At 34.8% G+C, this 18,333-nt stretch overlaps 1 protein-coding gene across 5 annotated transcripts in view; it reads right to left on the bottom strand.

The window, feature by feature from the left end:
* The window catches only part of LOC150083512 (rap guanine nucleotide exchange factor 2-like), a 471,197-nt gene that overhangs the window by 138,793 nt on the left and 314,071 nt on the right, over positions 1–18,333 (bottom strand). For all 5 annotated transcript variants that reach the window (XM_090378045.1, XM_090378046.1, XM_090378048.1 and 2 more), the window contains 2 exons: positions 5,733–5,948; positions 3,187–3,291 (listed from right to left, as the gene is read on the bottom strand). In XM_090378045.1, the coding sequence (XP_090234171.1) occupies positions 3,187–3,291; positions 5,733–5,948 (321 nt within the window). The remainder of the gene's footprint in view (positions 1–3,186; positions 3,292–5,732; positions 5,949–18,333) is intronic.

Below are 18,333 nucleotides of genomic sequence, written 5' to 3'. Positions count from 1 at the left end.
GGTCAATTTGTTGTGCGAGCTAAAAAACTGAAATAATGGGAGGAAAACTATCTCTAACATTTGAGATAGTCTAACTACATAATTACAGCACTGATTGAAGAGACTTTTAAGAAATCCCCCAGTCTTTAACAGGATTCAAACCCAGACCCATCTGCACAAGTGACAAAACTACTATACCATGGAATATTCGAGATCACAAAACTCAATAACACTGCTTTAAAAATCAAAAAAAAAAATGCCTCTAGATTTTCAATTTTTTACTGAACTGCCACCAAACAGTAGGTACATAACCATCATAAGCGTTGGAAAGCATCAAATTTTATTACAATGGTTAAAATATTTCATAAAACAATAATACAATTATTAAGTTTGTAATATTACTAAATGATGCAAACTTATAGATTATATAAAATAAATAACAGAAGTTCATTTTTTTTTTATCTCGGTACCTATTGACTGAATTACATATCAAACAGTAATTGCAAATTTTGAGTCAGTAAGTAATTGGTATGTCAAATAATTCTGCTTATCTCTTTTCCACTTAGGAGCAGAATTACAAATTTCTAAATTAACTGAATTCATTCACCAATTATCCTTATCAACTAAGTTTAGTATAATAGTATTTATTCAATTTTCACTGAAAGCAATTTTGTGTAAAAAAATAGATCTAAATCTATCTTGTTTATGATAAACTGTTCTATTAAATAAGTTTCTATGATTAAAAAAAAAAAAAAAAAAAAAAAAAACAAGACTAACTAATTTAGCTATGGTGTGAAACAAGCCCATAAAAATTCCTGTTGAGAAAGGAAATGAACCTAGACAAGACTTGGAGAATCTTATTGTCAGAATCAAGGGGGTACAAAATATACAATTTAAAAAAATGTGACAGCAAATGGGCCAGGATAGTTGGTTTTGGTTGTTAAAGAATATAGGGCCTGCTTGTGACTCTCATGGCGGGGGAGTTAGTTTTGCCACTGGCAAAACTACAACCTACTACATAGCCAAAATTACTACATAATAAAGGTTACAAAAACATTATAGAACATACCAAAATTATTTCCAAATAATACAGCTGCAACATATATTGATAAAACTGGTTACTCATAGGATTAAATGCAGGATGCTCTGAAACTATAGAACTAATGGGGCTCACATCTGGTGAGTATGGGCTTAGCAAACTCAGGGTCCTGAGCTGGATATCATCATTCTTTTCTTTCTTGGTGATTCCTTTCTACTTCTCTCTCTCTCTCTCTCTCTCTCAGGGTAACTTGGGGAATTTTTTTTGGCTGGTACAGCATAAGCCTCAGGCTTCCTTGCATCATATGGCTAATAATAATAATAATAATAATAATAATAATAATGGAAAATGTATATTTTTGCTACTATCAAAAGCTCAGCTAAATGAAGGCCACACGGAAATTCCTTCCAAATGAAAATATAAAAAAAAACACAGAGACACACACACACAGTTGTGCCCCTGTATCCGCTGATTCAGTTACCCCCATGGTTAACCACAGGGAAAAAACCCCGAAAAATCGTAACACATACTACTTGAGTGTTCAATACGATGCTTCCCCTTTATTTTTTACTGATGTCGATTTTAAATTGAATAGCTTCCCTTTATTTTTTACAATGTCTTGTATGGTTTGGTCACCAACATTATAATGGTTCTTTAGAGATTTAACGGATGCATTGTTTTCAAACTTTTGAATAATTTGAAAGCACAACTCTTGTGTTTGTCCATCATTTTCACAGTTTCTAAACAAAAAAAAAAAAAAAAATCCAACATCCCTGACATAAATAACAAAACAAAATTTGTCCTTTTGCGGTATTACAGAACACAACACACTAAATCAAACTAAACATTTGGTCACTTTTTTTTTTTTTTTTTTATTGTTTTGAGTGGTAGGTGTGAAGATAATGGGGGGTGCAAGATAACAGATACACTAATCTCCCAATGATGACTTATAATGCCAGTTCTTGTCGCTTATTTATGACTTCCAAACTATCTGTTTATACCTATTCTCATTATTACTTGAATTTTATGATTTCTGGTTGATTTTTTTTATTACTTTTTTTTATTTTTATTTTTAGAAGCATTAGCAACTAAGGCCATATTGCTCCGGGGATATGCGGTGGTCATTCCCTGACCTTTCCACATCCTCCGTATTTGGAGGTCACGGGCTCAAATCCCAGTCTAATCAAGAAGCATGTGCTATGCACTGCTGCTCCTGCTCATGAGTCTTGAAGTGTCCTGGTTAATCCAATCTCGGTAAATCGAGAGTCTGCTGTACTTTGTTATTACCATATTTAACGTTAATAATGTCTTACTGTGTGTTTAATTTATCAATTAAACTTTATTATACGTATGTATGTATGTACAAGAAAATCATGTTATATATGGGGTCAGCGGGTATTTGCTTATATCCACAGTAGGTCTTGGAACGTATCCCCCACGGATACGGGGGTCTTACTGTATTGGCACCTCCGTAGCCAGATGGGAAGGAGCAGTAGTGCATAGCACATGCTTCTTGATTAGACCGGGGTTCAAGCCCGTGCCCACCAAATACGGAGGATGCGGAAAGGTCAGGGAATGACCACCGCATATCCCCGGAGCAATATGGCCTTAGTTGCTAATGCTCCTAAAAACCAAATAACAAACAAACAAACTTACTTACACTTATATATAAAAAAAGTGTTTACATTTTAAAGTTTAGAGATAATTTCAATTCTACTTTATCAGTGACTAGACAGACAGACAAACAAACACACAAAAAAATGTTATGAAAGAGATACAACCTACTGCAGTTGCTTAACCTTAATTGAATGCTTGAAATTTTAAAAATTATAAAATACAGTATATAAAAATATAATATATTTTTAAAAATGTTTTATAAATACATATATTTTTTATACAATATCTTATTTACATACATTTTATAAAATATATAATATGGCTAAATTTCAAAATTAGAGGCAACTTCAATTATATATTATTAATCAAAAATGGAGTTTAAGTGTTTAAGCACTTGAGATTCAAAATGCACTTCACATGCCTACTCATGGAACTTTTTGAATGTAGTTATTAAATTTATTATATGAGATATAATTCTCAAATTTAAAATATTAATTTTTCTTGAATTAAAGTATATGTAAGTTAAACATATAGCTTATCTCTAGACTTACTGGAAGATGCTGCATGAATTCCAAGAGAACTTCTATATCATCTTCTGTTCTCTCACATGGGTCTTTTTCTAAACATTCTCTCACTGTATCTCGAACCGTCAGACTCTAAAAATTACAAAGGCATTTAATTTACACATTCATTACATATACTTTTTGACATTATAAACACATGATAAGGTGCATATGGCAAATTATGATGTAGTGTGCTAAATTTATAAGAAAATGTGCTGTTATATTCAGTAGACAATTTATTACAAACATTACCTTACTATTATGTGAGACCACTATATGCCTTCAGAACAGCAGTTATTGACCCTGGAATGGCCTCCAAAAAATATGATGGTACTATCCTGGTATATTCATACTAAGTTTTGTTGCTGTTATTTTGGTTTTTAGGAGCATTAGCAACTAAGGCCATATTGCTCTGGGATATGCGGTGGTCATTCCCTGACCTTTCTGCATCCTCCGTATTTGGTGGTGAAGGGCTCGAACCCCGGTCTAATCAAGAAGCATGTGCTACGCACTGCTGCTCCTTCCCACCTGGCTACAGAGGCGCCTTATTCATACTATGAAAAATGAGAGTAGCTCTCTTAAGTCCTAGGTAGAAGACAGAAGTAGCCCCTTTAGCTTTATTCTACAAATATTAGGCTGAGATCTGTAACTGTGCAGGCCAGGGAACTAGGAAACTACTTTCATGCTTCGTGATGATGCAACCCTGATAGTATGGTACACAAATTTGTTGAAATATGGGTGGGAAGAGTAAATAAAGTCACCATGATACAGGATGTACTGGTGGCAACACTAATTGACTACACTGTCCAAAACATTTAATCTTTTATTAATTTTCAAATACATTTGTTCAGGCTTGGCATAAATACCTTTAAAGCAAGATCCCATTCTGTTTGTCACCTGTCTTTTACAACTGAATATCTGGTTTTCCTTATTGTGAATGATTCATTGTCTTCAGACTTCTCCAATCAATGTTGGAATAACCTAGATTTTGTTCTTTCACCTCTTTTTCCTTTAACATATCAATTATCTTCTTTCATTAACTGGAACTCCTACTCACAGTTAAATTCTGATCCACAAATAATTCTCTAATAGAGGAAGGAAGAACCTAGTTATCGATAATCCTGATTTACCTTCCACAAAAAAAAAAAAAAAAGAAAGAAAGAAAGAAAGAAAGAAAGAATCTGCTTCACATTTGTTCATCTTCAACAATTTTCTAAATAAAAACTCATTTCTTTACCTCTTTTAATTTCTACTTTTCTTGGCACAAACCTCCATAACATTGCTTCTTCTGCATTTGAAAAAGCTACAATCTTTTGTTCCAGCCATTAATTATGTACAAATCTCAAATCCCTCTTACTATGAGATATTTGTTCCCAAATCTGATCTAAACTCTTGACTTTATCCAAAAGAGAGTACTTGGAAGAATCAATCACCTCCAAAACAAACTTACTCCCCACCCACTACCAATGTACAATTTTTGTTACATGCTTTTTCTACATATTTTCATGTGCACTGTCTTATAATATACAATATATATGGCCTTTTTTCTTTTAAACTATTTCTACCATTTGCATCAACTAGTCAACATCCATTCAAGGTTCATCTCCAGACTAATTACACTAAATTTTTCTCTTCTTCATTTACTCCCTCTACTTCTATTTTCTAGAACAATTGTCCTCTTTGTTGTTCCTGAAAATTATAATCTATAGAAATTCGAGTAGAATGTGTCGTAAAGTCCTGGTTTTTCAACCTTCAACCCAGCACAAGTAGTATTTGTTTCATTTTGTTCTTTGAATCGCCATTAAAAAAGTGCTCCAGTCTCTCCACATAAAGCATTAACCATGCCATAACACTAGTCCCACAAGTCTGTAAAGTCTATAGAATATAACAAGTATTCCAGTCCCAATAACTGTATGATGAAAATGAAAATGAGATTTGCCAGTAGCTCACTACTAATACACACTTTCACTTTTGATGCAGAGTAAAATAAACTGAAGTCAAAATAAAAAGTTATACAAAAAAATCAGTGCAGGAATTGGCAATTGATGCATTTTGTATACAAATACGGAACCATAAAGAATCTTTTATGACTATACTTCATAATTAAACAATAAACAATAATGCAGATCAAAACTGAGGATCACACTGGTGGAATATTAAAATTTATATTGACAGTTTTAATATTTAAATTTTTTTTATTTTTGGTTGTTAAATACTGCAGTACTAGAAAACTGAAGTAATAATACTTCACCCATGAAAAACATTAGAAATATCTTTTCCAATCTTTTTTTTTTTTTTTTTTTTTTTTTTGTTAGTTGTTGGCACATCGGTTTCTGTGGCCATAATGCACCTCCCAAAGTTTTTGCATTTTACTCTGATCCAAGCCTGAGGCAGGATTCGAACCCGCGACCTATGGGTTGCCAGGCAGGCACTTTACCCACCTGGCTAGCGGGGTCAGCCTTTTCCAATCAATTCCACAAAGAGACAAAAGTAGACTTATGGCTCATTTGTTAATTATCTAGGTCAATACTTACATCTAAAGTTTCCACTAATTCCTCTTCCTCATCTGAATCAACAACACTCTCAATAAGCCCTGACAGATCCACTTCTTGATCTTCCAGTGATGACTGAATAGACTGCATTGTATCAGATCCTGAATAAGCTGATGAGGTATCACTGCTGTGAGAACTGCGATTGGACTTAAGCAGTGCCTCCCCACGGTGCAGCATTGTTTGGAATTCAAGTGGCAGCTGCAAAAAATATTTATATTTAATATAAATAAAAATTATTTTTAATATGATTATTATTTCAATTAAGCAATAAATACATGCACATTAGCATTCATCCAAACTAGTTACTGAGGGAGCTTATGTTTAACAAATTATAAAATATCTAATTTCCTCTGAAATAAATGATTAAATCAAATAATCCTGCGTAAGAAAATCTTTATATATGACCTCCTTTCTTCACTTTTGATGAAAGTAATACACGTATAACACAGAAATGATGCACAGAATACTAGAAATTAAGAAAATATACAGTAATTCCTTTTTTAACATACTTCTGTAACATCCATTTTTGTTATAAACCTGCATTCTATTAAGGAATGTTTTTCACATTATATGGAACATGCCACTATTATGTAATTTGTGACTGGTCAACTGCAAACTAATGTCTTGGGTGTTTTTATTTGAATAATGTCAGGTACTATGCATCACTGAAATATAAACACTGGTTGATATATAAAATGCAATACATAATTTTAATCACATTTCATTTCTCTCTCCTTTAATATTTATATGTGCATGAATATTATATCTACTCAACCTTTGTGATTTATCTGAATTGTAATCAGCAGCTATTTTTATAAACCTTATAAAGCAACCATTACATCCAATAATTTGTAGATGGAGGGTAGGAGGAGGAAGAAGCAAAAAGAAAAAATGCACCCATAATTTTCATTAACTGATGGGAGCAGGTGACTCTCAAAACTAGCTGAGCAGTCTCTTGAAGTAAGCATTCATCAAATAATGAGTGAACATTCCACTGAGGTTCAATTGCCATTGAGTTCAATGGAACTTTACCTAATCTTTGTTGTACACGAGAAGGCCTTGCTCTGTGACAGTATACAGCCACTCTCCAACTTATGTAAGTCCAAATTTCTCTAAATGCTTATGGAGCAGTCACAATTATAGATGCTGAATTTGAAGCAAAAAATAAATGTTTGATGAACATGTAAATAAAATTATTTATTAATTTTTTTATTTCATGCATAGGAAAATTAAAGTGTACAAAATTACAAAAATTTTACTTTAACGCTGTGGAAAACAGCACAATGCTTGAACCTATTAAACCACCGGTTGCTTGTCACAAACTTGGCTTGTGGTTCGCTGTATTTATCCCTAATATCTTCATAAATACTTCTTGCTTTTGCTTGAATGGCCATTAGATTCAGGGGCACTTGCTTCTGAATCTGATTTTCTATCCATATTATTAATAGTTTTTCCATCTTGATATATCACCTGAATGCTGTTTTGTGAGCACTGTTGATCTTAAATGTGTTGATCCTTTAATATGTTCTTTTATATGTGCACTGTCCTTTAAAATAGTATTCACTGTTGAAGCAGTGAGACCTAACTCCTGTGCAACAGATCAATGCTTACCAACCTTTCTCGCGCCAGGGCACACTTGAAAAATTCATAAATTTTGTACGGCACACACAGAGATACACTTGGGCAGATTTTGGGGTGTCTATAAAGAATTTGTAAAAAAATTTACTATATTTGTGTTATATTACATATATAATTATGATAAGAAAAGTAAAATATAAATACTACAGAAGGTATTAAATATTTAATACTAAATTCATACAAAACTTCCAATTAAAATCTTTCCAAATTGTTTTTAATGAGAAACTTTAACTTTGGTGACCATAACATTTTTATATCAAGTTTTATTCTTGAAATGGCTATGCTTAATTCCTGATCCAGCCTTTTTAATGATGATCTCTTTGAATTCTTGATAGTCACCATTGACGAGAAACGGTTCGCACAAATAGGAGGTAGCAAATGGAAGAAGAGTGTCAATTGGTTTTTCTCTGATTGAAGGAAACTCCTTTCACCCCATTAACCAAAATTCAGATAATCAATTTCTTTAAACTGTACTTGAAGGGTGCGATCATTTCTTAAAATTAACATCTCTTCCGCCATTGTGAGTAGAAAGGGGCAGAATCGATGTCCACCCCACATCGTGTGGAAAAGAACTGAGTTTGAATCCCGTCGATGACGGGAGGAATTTTTATGAGTCTTTTCACAACATGACTGAGTTAGACATTCTCAGGCAAGGGTAACATGGTTTTTTCTCCCGGACACTTTGGTTTTCAGTCCAGCAAACAGAAAATCGACAATGGCTTACATGAAATTTACAGACAATATACACAGAGCAACATGGCCTTAGATGCCGATGCTCCTAAAATCCAATAACAAAGACAGCTCTTCTCTTTCTTTCATTGAAAAATGTAATGCTGGAATTTCTAGGGATAATGCAAATGGATTTCGATTCCAATCAAATTTTTGGCTAAGGTAAAGAAAGCGAACACGAGAAGCATGAGAAACTTTTACCAGTCAAAAGCGTTTCCCGGTAAACAGATGGTGCGTGTTATCAGTAGTGGCAGTAGAAGTTGATAACGATGTATTGATTAGTTTTTTTCTTATTATTAAAAGCAGATTATCGGAGTTCATGAATGAGCTAAAATTTACTTTTGGGTACACAGTCAGACTGTCTCAGTCTTGGGGTGTTTATCCTCCCTTCCCGTTGTTTTAACCCAATACGAAAACAACTACTACAGACAGTGCGTGTTATCGGTAGTTGAAGTAGAAGTTTTTTTCCTATCAGGTTAAAACAGTGTGAAGAGGGGATAAACACCTTAAGATAGGCAGTCTGGAGGGTATACTCATAAGTAAATTTCGGCAGTGAAGGCTGAAACTTACGAACACTCGTGAACTCCAAAAATCTGCTTTTAATAATGAGAAAAAAACTAATCAATACATGCTATTGATTTCTACTGCCATTAACGATAACATGCACCATCTGTTAACCGAGAATGCAGAGAGAAGGTGTGGGACTGGGAAACGCATTTGACTGCTAAAAGTTTAGCATTTAGCATTAGCAAGGGCACATGATGCAAGAAACCAAGCTTATATAGCATCAGCCAAAAAAAATACACTATTTCACTCATCCCCTCACTCCAAATGTTTGTCAAGTTCTGCCTTGAATCTATTTAAGCTATCAACTTCTACAACGAAAGATGGAAATTTGTTCCAGCAATCAGCCACCCGCTGGCTAAAGGCAAACTTCCGCACACCTATCCTACAACCTTCTTTCCTCAATTTGAATTTATGCCTGCTCAGAAGAATATTCTGAGCAAGAGGAAGAATCTATACAGCATTGAGCATGCTCAAACCATTCAAGGCTTTATACACCTCAATCAGATCACCTCGCAGGTGCCTAGTCTCCAGATACTGTAATTTTCAAAACTTAAGCCTTTCTTCGTAAGAGCAACCCTTTGTTCTGTTCACTAATTGTTGCCCTTCTCTGTACTCATTCCAACAGCTCTACATTATTCTTAAATTGAGGCCTCCAGACCTGTATACAGTACTCAAGGTGTGGCCTGACAATTGCCTTACACAAGGGGATAATTGCCTCCTTATCCCTGCTAGAAAAATTCCTGTTATATCATTGACAAGACACCATGAGTTACTCTTGCAGATTGTCTGCACTGCTCAGAAAACTTCATATCTGCCTGCACAATTGCCACCAGGTCCTTTTCATTCTCTACCACTGTCAGTGTTGTACCACAGAGTTGATACGTTACTCTGGGATTACTGCTTTACATATGCATCACTTTATACATTTGTCAATGTTAAACTTCATTTGCCACCTCTCAGCCCATCTGCTCAACTTTTCTAGATTCTGTTGCAGCAGTGTACTGTCATTAGTATCATTAACGACCCTGCCAACCTTCATATCGTCTGCAAACTTGGACAGTAAGCTGATATACCATCAACAATATCGTATGTAAATTCAGAAAACAACAATGGAACCAACACCAAACCCTGAGGGACTCCACTAATAACATTAGTCCAGGAAGAGCAGTGTCCATTGATTACCACTCTCTGTCTTCTCCCACTCAACCATCCCTTTATCCATAGCAGCAATTTTTCTCCAATGCCACAATTTGTGCAGCAGTCTTCCATGTGCAACAGTATCAAAAGCCTTTCTAAGATCCAAAGTTATTCTAAAATCAAAGTTATTCTTTACATTCAGTTCTTTTATGACTACATCATAGTATCCAATCAAATTAGTCAGACGAAACTTCCCCTTAACAAACCCATGCTGTGTCCGAGCTATAACTGAAATCTTGTCTAGATGATCCTGCAATGCTTCTTTAACCAGTGCCTCCATTAATTTCACTGGAACAGAAGTTAAACTAACAGGTCTGTAATTACCTGTGCCCCTTTGATCCTCCTTTGTGAATTGGGATCACATTTTCAAATCTCCAGTCCATGGGTACCTCCCCTGAGTCCAGGGAAGCTCTCATAATTATGGCCAAGGGTTTGCTTACTTCCTTTTCCTCCTTCTTTAATATAACTGGATAGATTCCATCCACCCCAGGTGCCTTTCTCATGTTTATCTTCAACAATTTCTCCTCCACTTTACTCTTAGTTATTACAAGATAATCTACCTTACTGCCGGAGGTGAATACATCTCTGGCATTCCCTTCCCTGAATAACTTCTCATGTGTGAATGCAGATGAAAAATATTCATTTAGTTTGTTGGCTACCTGAGCAGGATCATTAACAGTTGAACCATCGATATCAAGTGGACCAATCTGATTCATTTCCTTCCTTGTTGAGTTTACATAAGTAATAAAACTCTGCTGTTTTTCTTTCCATCTTTGCCAGAGATTTCTCGTAATCTGCCTTTGCCTGCCTAACCTCCTTTGTGACTTGGTTACAGACCAGCTTATATCTATCATAGGCTTCTGTGTCACATGTTAATTTATATGTATCCCATGCATTTTTCTTCTCTGTCACATGTCTAATTAGTTCATCTGACATCCATTTAGGCCTATATCTTGAACAATATTTCTTTGTTGGTATGAAAAGCCTAGTAGCTTCCAAGATTAATTCTTTCAATGTTTCCCATTTTGAATTTGCTGTTGGTAACATCATCAGTTGGTCCTGCCATATAGAATTTAAGTATGTCTCAGACCGTAGTCACCTTTACGAAAGCAAAAACCCTTCCCTTTACCCTTGATGGTAGTTACCGCTTCGAGTAAATCCCACTTCAGCACACTGTGATCATTGCCACCTTGTGGTTCCTTTATCTGCAGATTCTTGATGCATGAAGAATCATTACTGATAATCAGATCAAGAGTATTACTCTCTCTAGTTGCCTCCCGAACATGCTGCTGTAGAAAACAATCATCCAATAAATCCATCAAAGCCTTGCTAGTGTGTGAGTGACCAACCCACAAATTCCAGTCAATCTCTGGGAAATTAAAATCCCCATTATAACACACTGATTTCCTGGCCCACTCTTATTTCTCAGCACAATTGCTCATTATACTCATCAGATTCATTTGGCTATAACACACACACACCTACTCTCATTTTTCCTTTCCCAGTGCTGTCACAAACAAACTCAACGTTGCATTGTCCACCAACATCAATTGGATGCACTTCCTTAGATTTTATGTGTTTCTTAACAAACAGCATAACCCCTCTTCCCTTTCTGTCCCGTCTATCCTTTCTGTACACATTGTACTCCCCAAATTCCAATTCTGCATTGCTTATGTCTGTGTGACACCATGTCTCTGATATCCCAACAATATCTACCTTTGATGTCTTGATTAGCACTTCAAGCTAATCAAATTTATTAACTATATTCCTAGCACTGGTGTAAATGCAAGTATACATGCACCTGTTTCTACTCTTAGTTACCCTAACACAGCCCATGTATTCACTTGTTCCACTATGACTCCCGTAGTCCTGGAAATCCCCCATTACCTTGCTTTCCAGGCTGCTGCTCAACTGCATTTCAATAGAAGTAGTGCAAGAATCACTTTTACCTCTGCCAGCAGCTACTTTTAATCTATTAGTCCATGTATCCCCCCAAGCTAGCAGTTTTCCGACCCACTTAACTCTGCCTTGATAGCATCAGCAAATATTCTTGCATCCTTTATATTTAAGTGTATCCCATCCCTGTAGAAGCAGTCTCTCCTGTTAACAAGCACAGACCAGGCTGAGAAAAATTCTACCCCTTCAGCCTTGCACAATCTCTCCAGGGCCGAATCGATAGACAAGGCTCTCATCATATACTCCCTCCTATCGTGTCTACGCAGAATTGCAGACACTTTCAAATTCAACCCTAACTCATGGCTTTTTTTTTTTTTTTTTTCAGCATTGACTTCTACTTGTTAAGTAATTATGCCGGTCTCCTACTCTAAATATCATTATTGCCAATGTGTACAACAATATCACCCTTTGTGCCCTTAAAAGATGGTATCTATTCTACAACGCCATCAACCTTTGCCCCTGCTAGACATACCCTGGTCCTGTTCCATCTATCCTTTTTGCACAATATGTTCCCCGTTTCCCTGACAATAGAGTCACCTACAACAACTAGTTCCTTTGGGACCAGCGCATTCTGCCTTGAGGTTTGCCACTGTGTTGCTTGATGTTCTAGTGCAAGCTCTGGCATTGATATGGGCAGCTGAGAGCTTGGTGGGCCCCTCAATATAAATCCTTCGAGGGCATCCACCCTGTCCTTCAAGCTCTCATATAAGCCCATAACAATGCTGAGTTGGCGCCCGATTTCCCTCGCACTCCTTACATCACGCGCACACACAAAACATTCTCCTTGGCAATATCATGTCCTGTTCCTGATTGCTCCACAAACATCAAACAAGTAGTGCATTTCAATAGACTGTGATTCAGAAAACTGCCCCCCTCAGTTCTCCCCTGTGCCACAGCACTTCCATTAGTTTGAGCCTTTTGCTTTGCTGCTCTGGTCTGAGTCATTATTTCTATTCAAGTTCAATAAAATTCCGATACAAAATATAACCCTAAACTTATATGCCAATGCAGTTATATCACTATATATATATATATATATATATATATGTATGTATTTTGGTATCGAATGTTATCTCTGAGTTATGTTATATGACTTTATCTCCTGTCAACTTATATGTATTAATTTATGATGTTACGTTTGTAAAAACTAGGTCGCTATATTTATTTAGTTAAAGTACAATTCAATTGACAATGAAATTTAATAAGATTACTAAATTTTACTGATTAATTGATACTACTATACTCGTTATCTAGTTTTCCGTTAAACTTTACGCTGTCTAGTTTTCCGTTAGACCTTACGCTATCTAGTTTTCCATTAGACCTTACTCTATCTAGTTCAGTGCACACGTTGTATTGTATAACAATGGCGGCAAGTTATGAATGAGTGATTCGCAAGTTACTAACAAGTTTCCCGTGGTTCTCGTGTTGGCTTTTTTTTTGTTTCAAATTTTTGAGCACCTGAATAAAAAAAAAAAAATATCCAAAAAGTAAGCTACTTTTTGGAGCCAATAACTATCCTGCATTAAATCTGCAAAGTAAGAATTATTCACAAAAAAAATTTTAACTCTTCTCTTAGCTCATAAACTCATCCTTTGGACAGCCAAAGAACTTCAGTGTGAATAGCAGAGAGTAGTATTCTGACTTCTGACCCCATTTCTTCACACAAACCTGAAAACAGACAAGACTTTAACGGCTTGGATTTTATTAAATTCACCATCTTGATAACATCTTGTAATGTGGAATTCAGATCCACAGCCAAACTTTTAGATACGAGAGTTTCTTTGTGAATAAAACAATGTATTACCTGAATTTCCGGGCTTTCAGAAAGAACTCTGGACGGAAAGCTTTTAGGTCTTCCAGTCATTGCTGCTGCACCATCAGAACACAAGCTTAAGCAATCTTTCCATGATATCTTATATATCTCAAAGTATTCATTTACCACTTTGAATATTTCAACCCCAGTAGTGTGATTTGGCAGTTCTTTGCAAACAAATAATGTTCTTTCAAGCATTTCTCTTTAATGATTCTAACTAGTGCTATTATTCATCAATTTGCAATGAAAATTTTTTTAGATTCAATAATTCTCTGAATTAATTTTGTTTCTATGTCATCTGATATGTCTTCAGTGTGTCTACTAATAGTGTTATTTGAAAGTGGCACTTTTTTAATTTGCTTTGCTTTTTTCCCTCAAGCATAGCATTAACAATTTCAATGCAGGCTGGTAAAATAAGGGATTCTGCAATTGCATGAGCATTTTGAATTTGGCTACCAATTGGGTGACCTTATAACCAGCCTCTTGAACTCTATTTGATAGTGTTGTAATCGAATTCATAAAAGAATTTTGCTTCCTATTTTGCATTTGAAGATGCTTAAAAAAATTCAAATCTTTTTCTGCACATGGTAGATGTTTCATGGTAAGGTTCTGGCATAGTTTACTTGGGACCATTGCTTCATTTGATAACTCTTTTAGGCAAATAAGACGTGGGTCGAGGAACAGAAGTATTATAGGATCATACAAATCCATATTTAATATATTCCTCATTATATCGTTTAAATACCGGCTTTATCTGGGTTTTTTTTTTTTTTTTTTTTTTTTTTGACTACTTTGTCCCTTGAATCTGATGACTTTATAGCTCTGTTCAAAAAGATTTTCATTATGGGTGGAAAACAAATATCTACAAAAATTAAATTTGGTTAAATATAAAAAGTTCTTAATGAAGCAATTTAATAAATATATTTTGAATAATTATTTGTTTTTAGTATATAAACGTTGATTTTTATATCTAAAAGTAAGCAATAACTTATTATATGTATATCTGTTCAGCAGAAAAATGTGAAAGCTGGTTCAAAATGATTTGAAAAAACCGATAGGCAAAACAAAAAACAAATGGCGACTAAAATAAGTAAAATCTCATTTGTTCTCATTTAAACGGTGATATTGAACTCGATTTTCATATAAAAAAAAATCGATTTTTATCAAAGATAAGAGAAAAAAACATTATCATATATATTTAAAGTGTTCCGCTGATTTTCTGATTATTTTTAAATTATAAAAATTTTTCTTGCATAAGAAATGATTTAAATCATTTTATTGCCTTGCATTAAAAAGATATTTTTCAAATTTTAAGTTAAAAAAAAGAGTAAATATAAAAAAAGAAAGAAAACTTAATTTTTATACTTCCAACAAAGGTCAAACTGAAGTGCTTATAAACTAAAATCAGTGGCTGGAGGAAATCATATTCAGCCATACTCAGTGATGCCACAATGCATTCTAATTAGGCTCTTATATCTTTTCATATAATAAAATTACAAACCAATACAATTTCAAAGGGTTGTACAAATTGGATTTGATTTTTTATACCCATGAAAATTTTATAAAACTAAATCTCTTGTGGCACACTGGTTGGGAAGGTCTACAATAGATCACAAATGTTGTCTTACTTCGTACTTCTTAATCATTTTTGTTTCATTTCCTAGCACTGCCACCACTTGCACTTTCCATTTGTCCCTTTCCCTTCATCATTGTAACAAGTAAACAAGAATGAAGAGAAAATTCTGAAAATTTAATTTATGTTTTTTATATGATTGAAGATTTCAGTGAAGGGGTAACAAAATAACGTAAAAACCCACAGAATTCCAGTTATTGGTAGTATCGCAAATGCAATATTGAGTTTGCTGCCCGTTTATATTAGATTGCACTAACAGAAAAGTTCAATAAATTGGAAAGTGCAAATTGGTTATGGTCGTGATCTCCAGAAATATGCTTTAGAAAAATATCGCAGAGGCATTCAAAATTGATTCCTATAATGGAACATATGATAACAATGAAAGTGTAGTTCATTCTCCGGCCGGACAACATAGCCGGGCCGGCTATACGAAATTAACTTCCAAGGTCTTGGAATGAATCACCAAAAAATAAAAATAAATAAATAAAATAATGTGTTATGGGGGTTCACATTACGATATTTTCACAATAACTTCATTTATTCCTACAGGATGCAAAATACATTTCCACATATATATATATATATATATATATATTTTTTTTTTTTTTTTTCAATTTGCACTGGCCATTCGACTTTACGTAAGTTTTTTATGTAAAGTCGAATTTACATAAGTTGAGAAGTGCCTGTACCACTTGTCATAATTTGGGGAGGTCTAGGTTTGAATCCATCGATCACTGGAGGAATTTCTAAAAGGTCTCTTCAATTGGCGCTGTAGTTAGTCGATCTCATGCAGTGGAGGAAAGGTTCCCCATAAGTTATTCCAGGTTTTCACCGCACACAACATGCAAATTGGCCCATGAATACATATTTGTAAAGGGGAAAAAAAAGTCACTGATGCTCCTAAAAAACTGATAACATCAAGAGGGCCATGGAACAACAAGAGGCTGAGACACACACTGTTTGGGAACCACTACAGCTATTTTGAATGATTTACTTATCAGTACCACATATACAGTATGTTGTTGGATATTTTACTGCTTCTTTATAGATTTTTGTGTTTCTAATTAACCTTCATACGTTTCAAAAACGTGTTTTAAACTTATTTTTATAACACCTCATAGAATACCATGTTTTTCTGCATCAATGAAAGAGAAATCCAGGAAGATGATCAACATTTTGCATGTATATTTCTTTTAATATGATATTATCAATCTTATCATATTTTTATGTTATATAAATGGAAAATGAGTATACCATGTTTTTTTCATATATACATTATTGGCATATTTATGGTTTATCCTCACCCCCCCTATATTTCATGGGTCTTGCCAACTGTAGTTTTCCAAATGCAACAACTTTCAGAAACATATTCCTTGCAATTGGTGTGGGAATTACTGAATTTATACACTGAAAATTGTGTTTCCTTGACTAAGCAAACTTGTTTTTTTTTTCCCACATTTTTTTGTTTATATGTTTAGACTTCCTATTTTAAAACAGAGACTGCATGGGAATAAAGGTAAAAAAATTTTTTATTTATATATAATTTAAACATTTCAATCATCTGATACATGTAACACATGACCTCTATTATGCAATTTTTAGCCATTGCTTATTGAATATGCCAAGTACTATGCATAACATGGAAGTGCTTCCAAGTACTATGGAAGTACATTTCATTTAATGGTGATTAATTCAAAAAAATTTATGGTAATTTTCAGTGGCATTTTTTCCACAAAAAAAATGCCTTCAATACTTTGAAAAATTTTAATACTTGATTAACTACTTATTATAAATTCAAACAGTAAGTTTTTGAATGTATCAATAACTTGTTATATGTTACATCTTCTAAAGGACAAAATTCTCAAAATTATCAAGTTCAACGAAGCTAGTAATGATATTAACATAGCATCCTTGAGCAAGAATCAACAGTTTGCAAGGCACTAGAAATATCTCTAAATAGGCCTACGAGGCTGGGAAAGCTCATATTAAATAATTAAACTTCACACCAACCAGTACTTGAAAATATTTTAATACTGTAACTAAAAACACTGTATTTACAATAAAATAATTAAAACTAGTTTAAAATATTTAAAGAAATATCTAAAAAAAAACAATTAAAATATGACTGAAAACAGATATTAAAAATTTAAAATATACCGTAACAACTGTAGCTTTCGGAGACGGCTGTCTCCTTTCTCAACAGCGTACATTTTACTGTATACCACATCCTTAAATAGCAGGTCCACAGCATTCGTCACATGGTTTCCCAGGAATGTGATTAGTATTTCCCATTTCTGCACCAGAACCGGAAATGGCTCGGGAGCATGCTACCAGAAACCATTCATTGTGTCCCAAGACAACCGTTTCAAAGAGAGGGTGTAAACATACACTCTTATCTCTATTAATGGTATTACTGGCTGCCCCAATGCGTAAGCTCTCGAGCCATTTACGGTTCCAGAACCCCTGTGCATGATCTGTGATAACAGCATCCTCCGGGGAGATCTGATGTTGCTTCTCTCAGAATTGCTCTGCCACAGCAGACTTCCCGTAATTTGCAGTCTTTAATGCATTCATGTGTTCCCCCAGCCTGTCCTTAAGTCGCCGCCCCATCTCTCCCACATAACATACCATACCTCACAATCTTGGCATTTAATTTCATAAACTACCCCGCTGCTGGCTTCCTTCGGTATGGGGTCTTTAACTCTTGATATCACTGTGTGCAACCTCCGTCCCGGTAGTTGCACACAGCGTATTTGACACCCCGAACTATTCGTGCAACGCGTTCCGTGAGGCCCGGATAGTAAGGAACGTATGCAGTCTGTCTAAGACACTCTGGGGGTAACCACATTTAAGGTCTGCTGTGACTCTGATAATCTTGTTATCTTTATCCTCTGAGGTGGTAGTGGGACCCCACCCTATTAATTAAAGCCTCGACTACTCTGTTTTTGTGTTGGCTGGTCTGTGCCGAGTTGTAATGGGTATACTGACCCCAGCACATAGGCTTCCTATAAATATTGGTCTTAAGCCTAAATCCTTCTCTGACCACCAAC

The sequence above is a fragment of the Mastigoproctus giganteus genome, chromosome 7, assembly GCF_048544385.1.
Source record: "Mastigoproctus giganteus isolate SK-2022 chromosome 7, ASM4854438v1, whole genome shotgun sequence".
NCBI classification, from domain to species: domain Eukaryota; kingdom Metazoa; phylum Arthropoda; class Arachnida; order Uropygi; family Thelyphonidae; genus Mastigoproctus; species Mastigoproctus giganteus.
The sequence above is the reverse complement of the archived record's forward strand: the minus strand, read 5'-3'. Positions and strand labels throughout refer to the sequence as shown.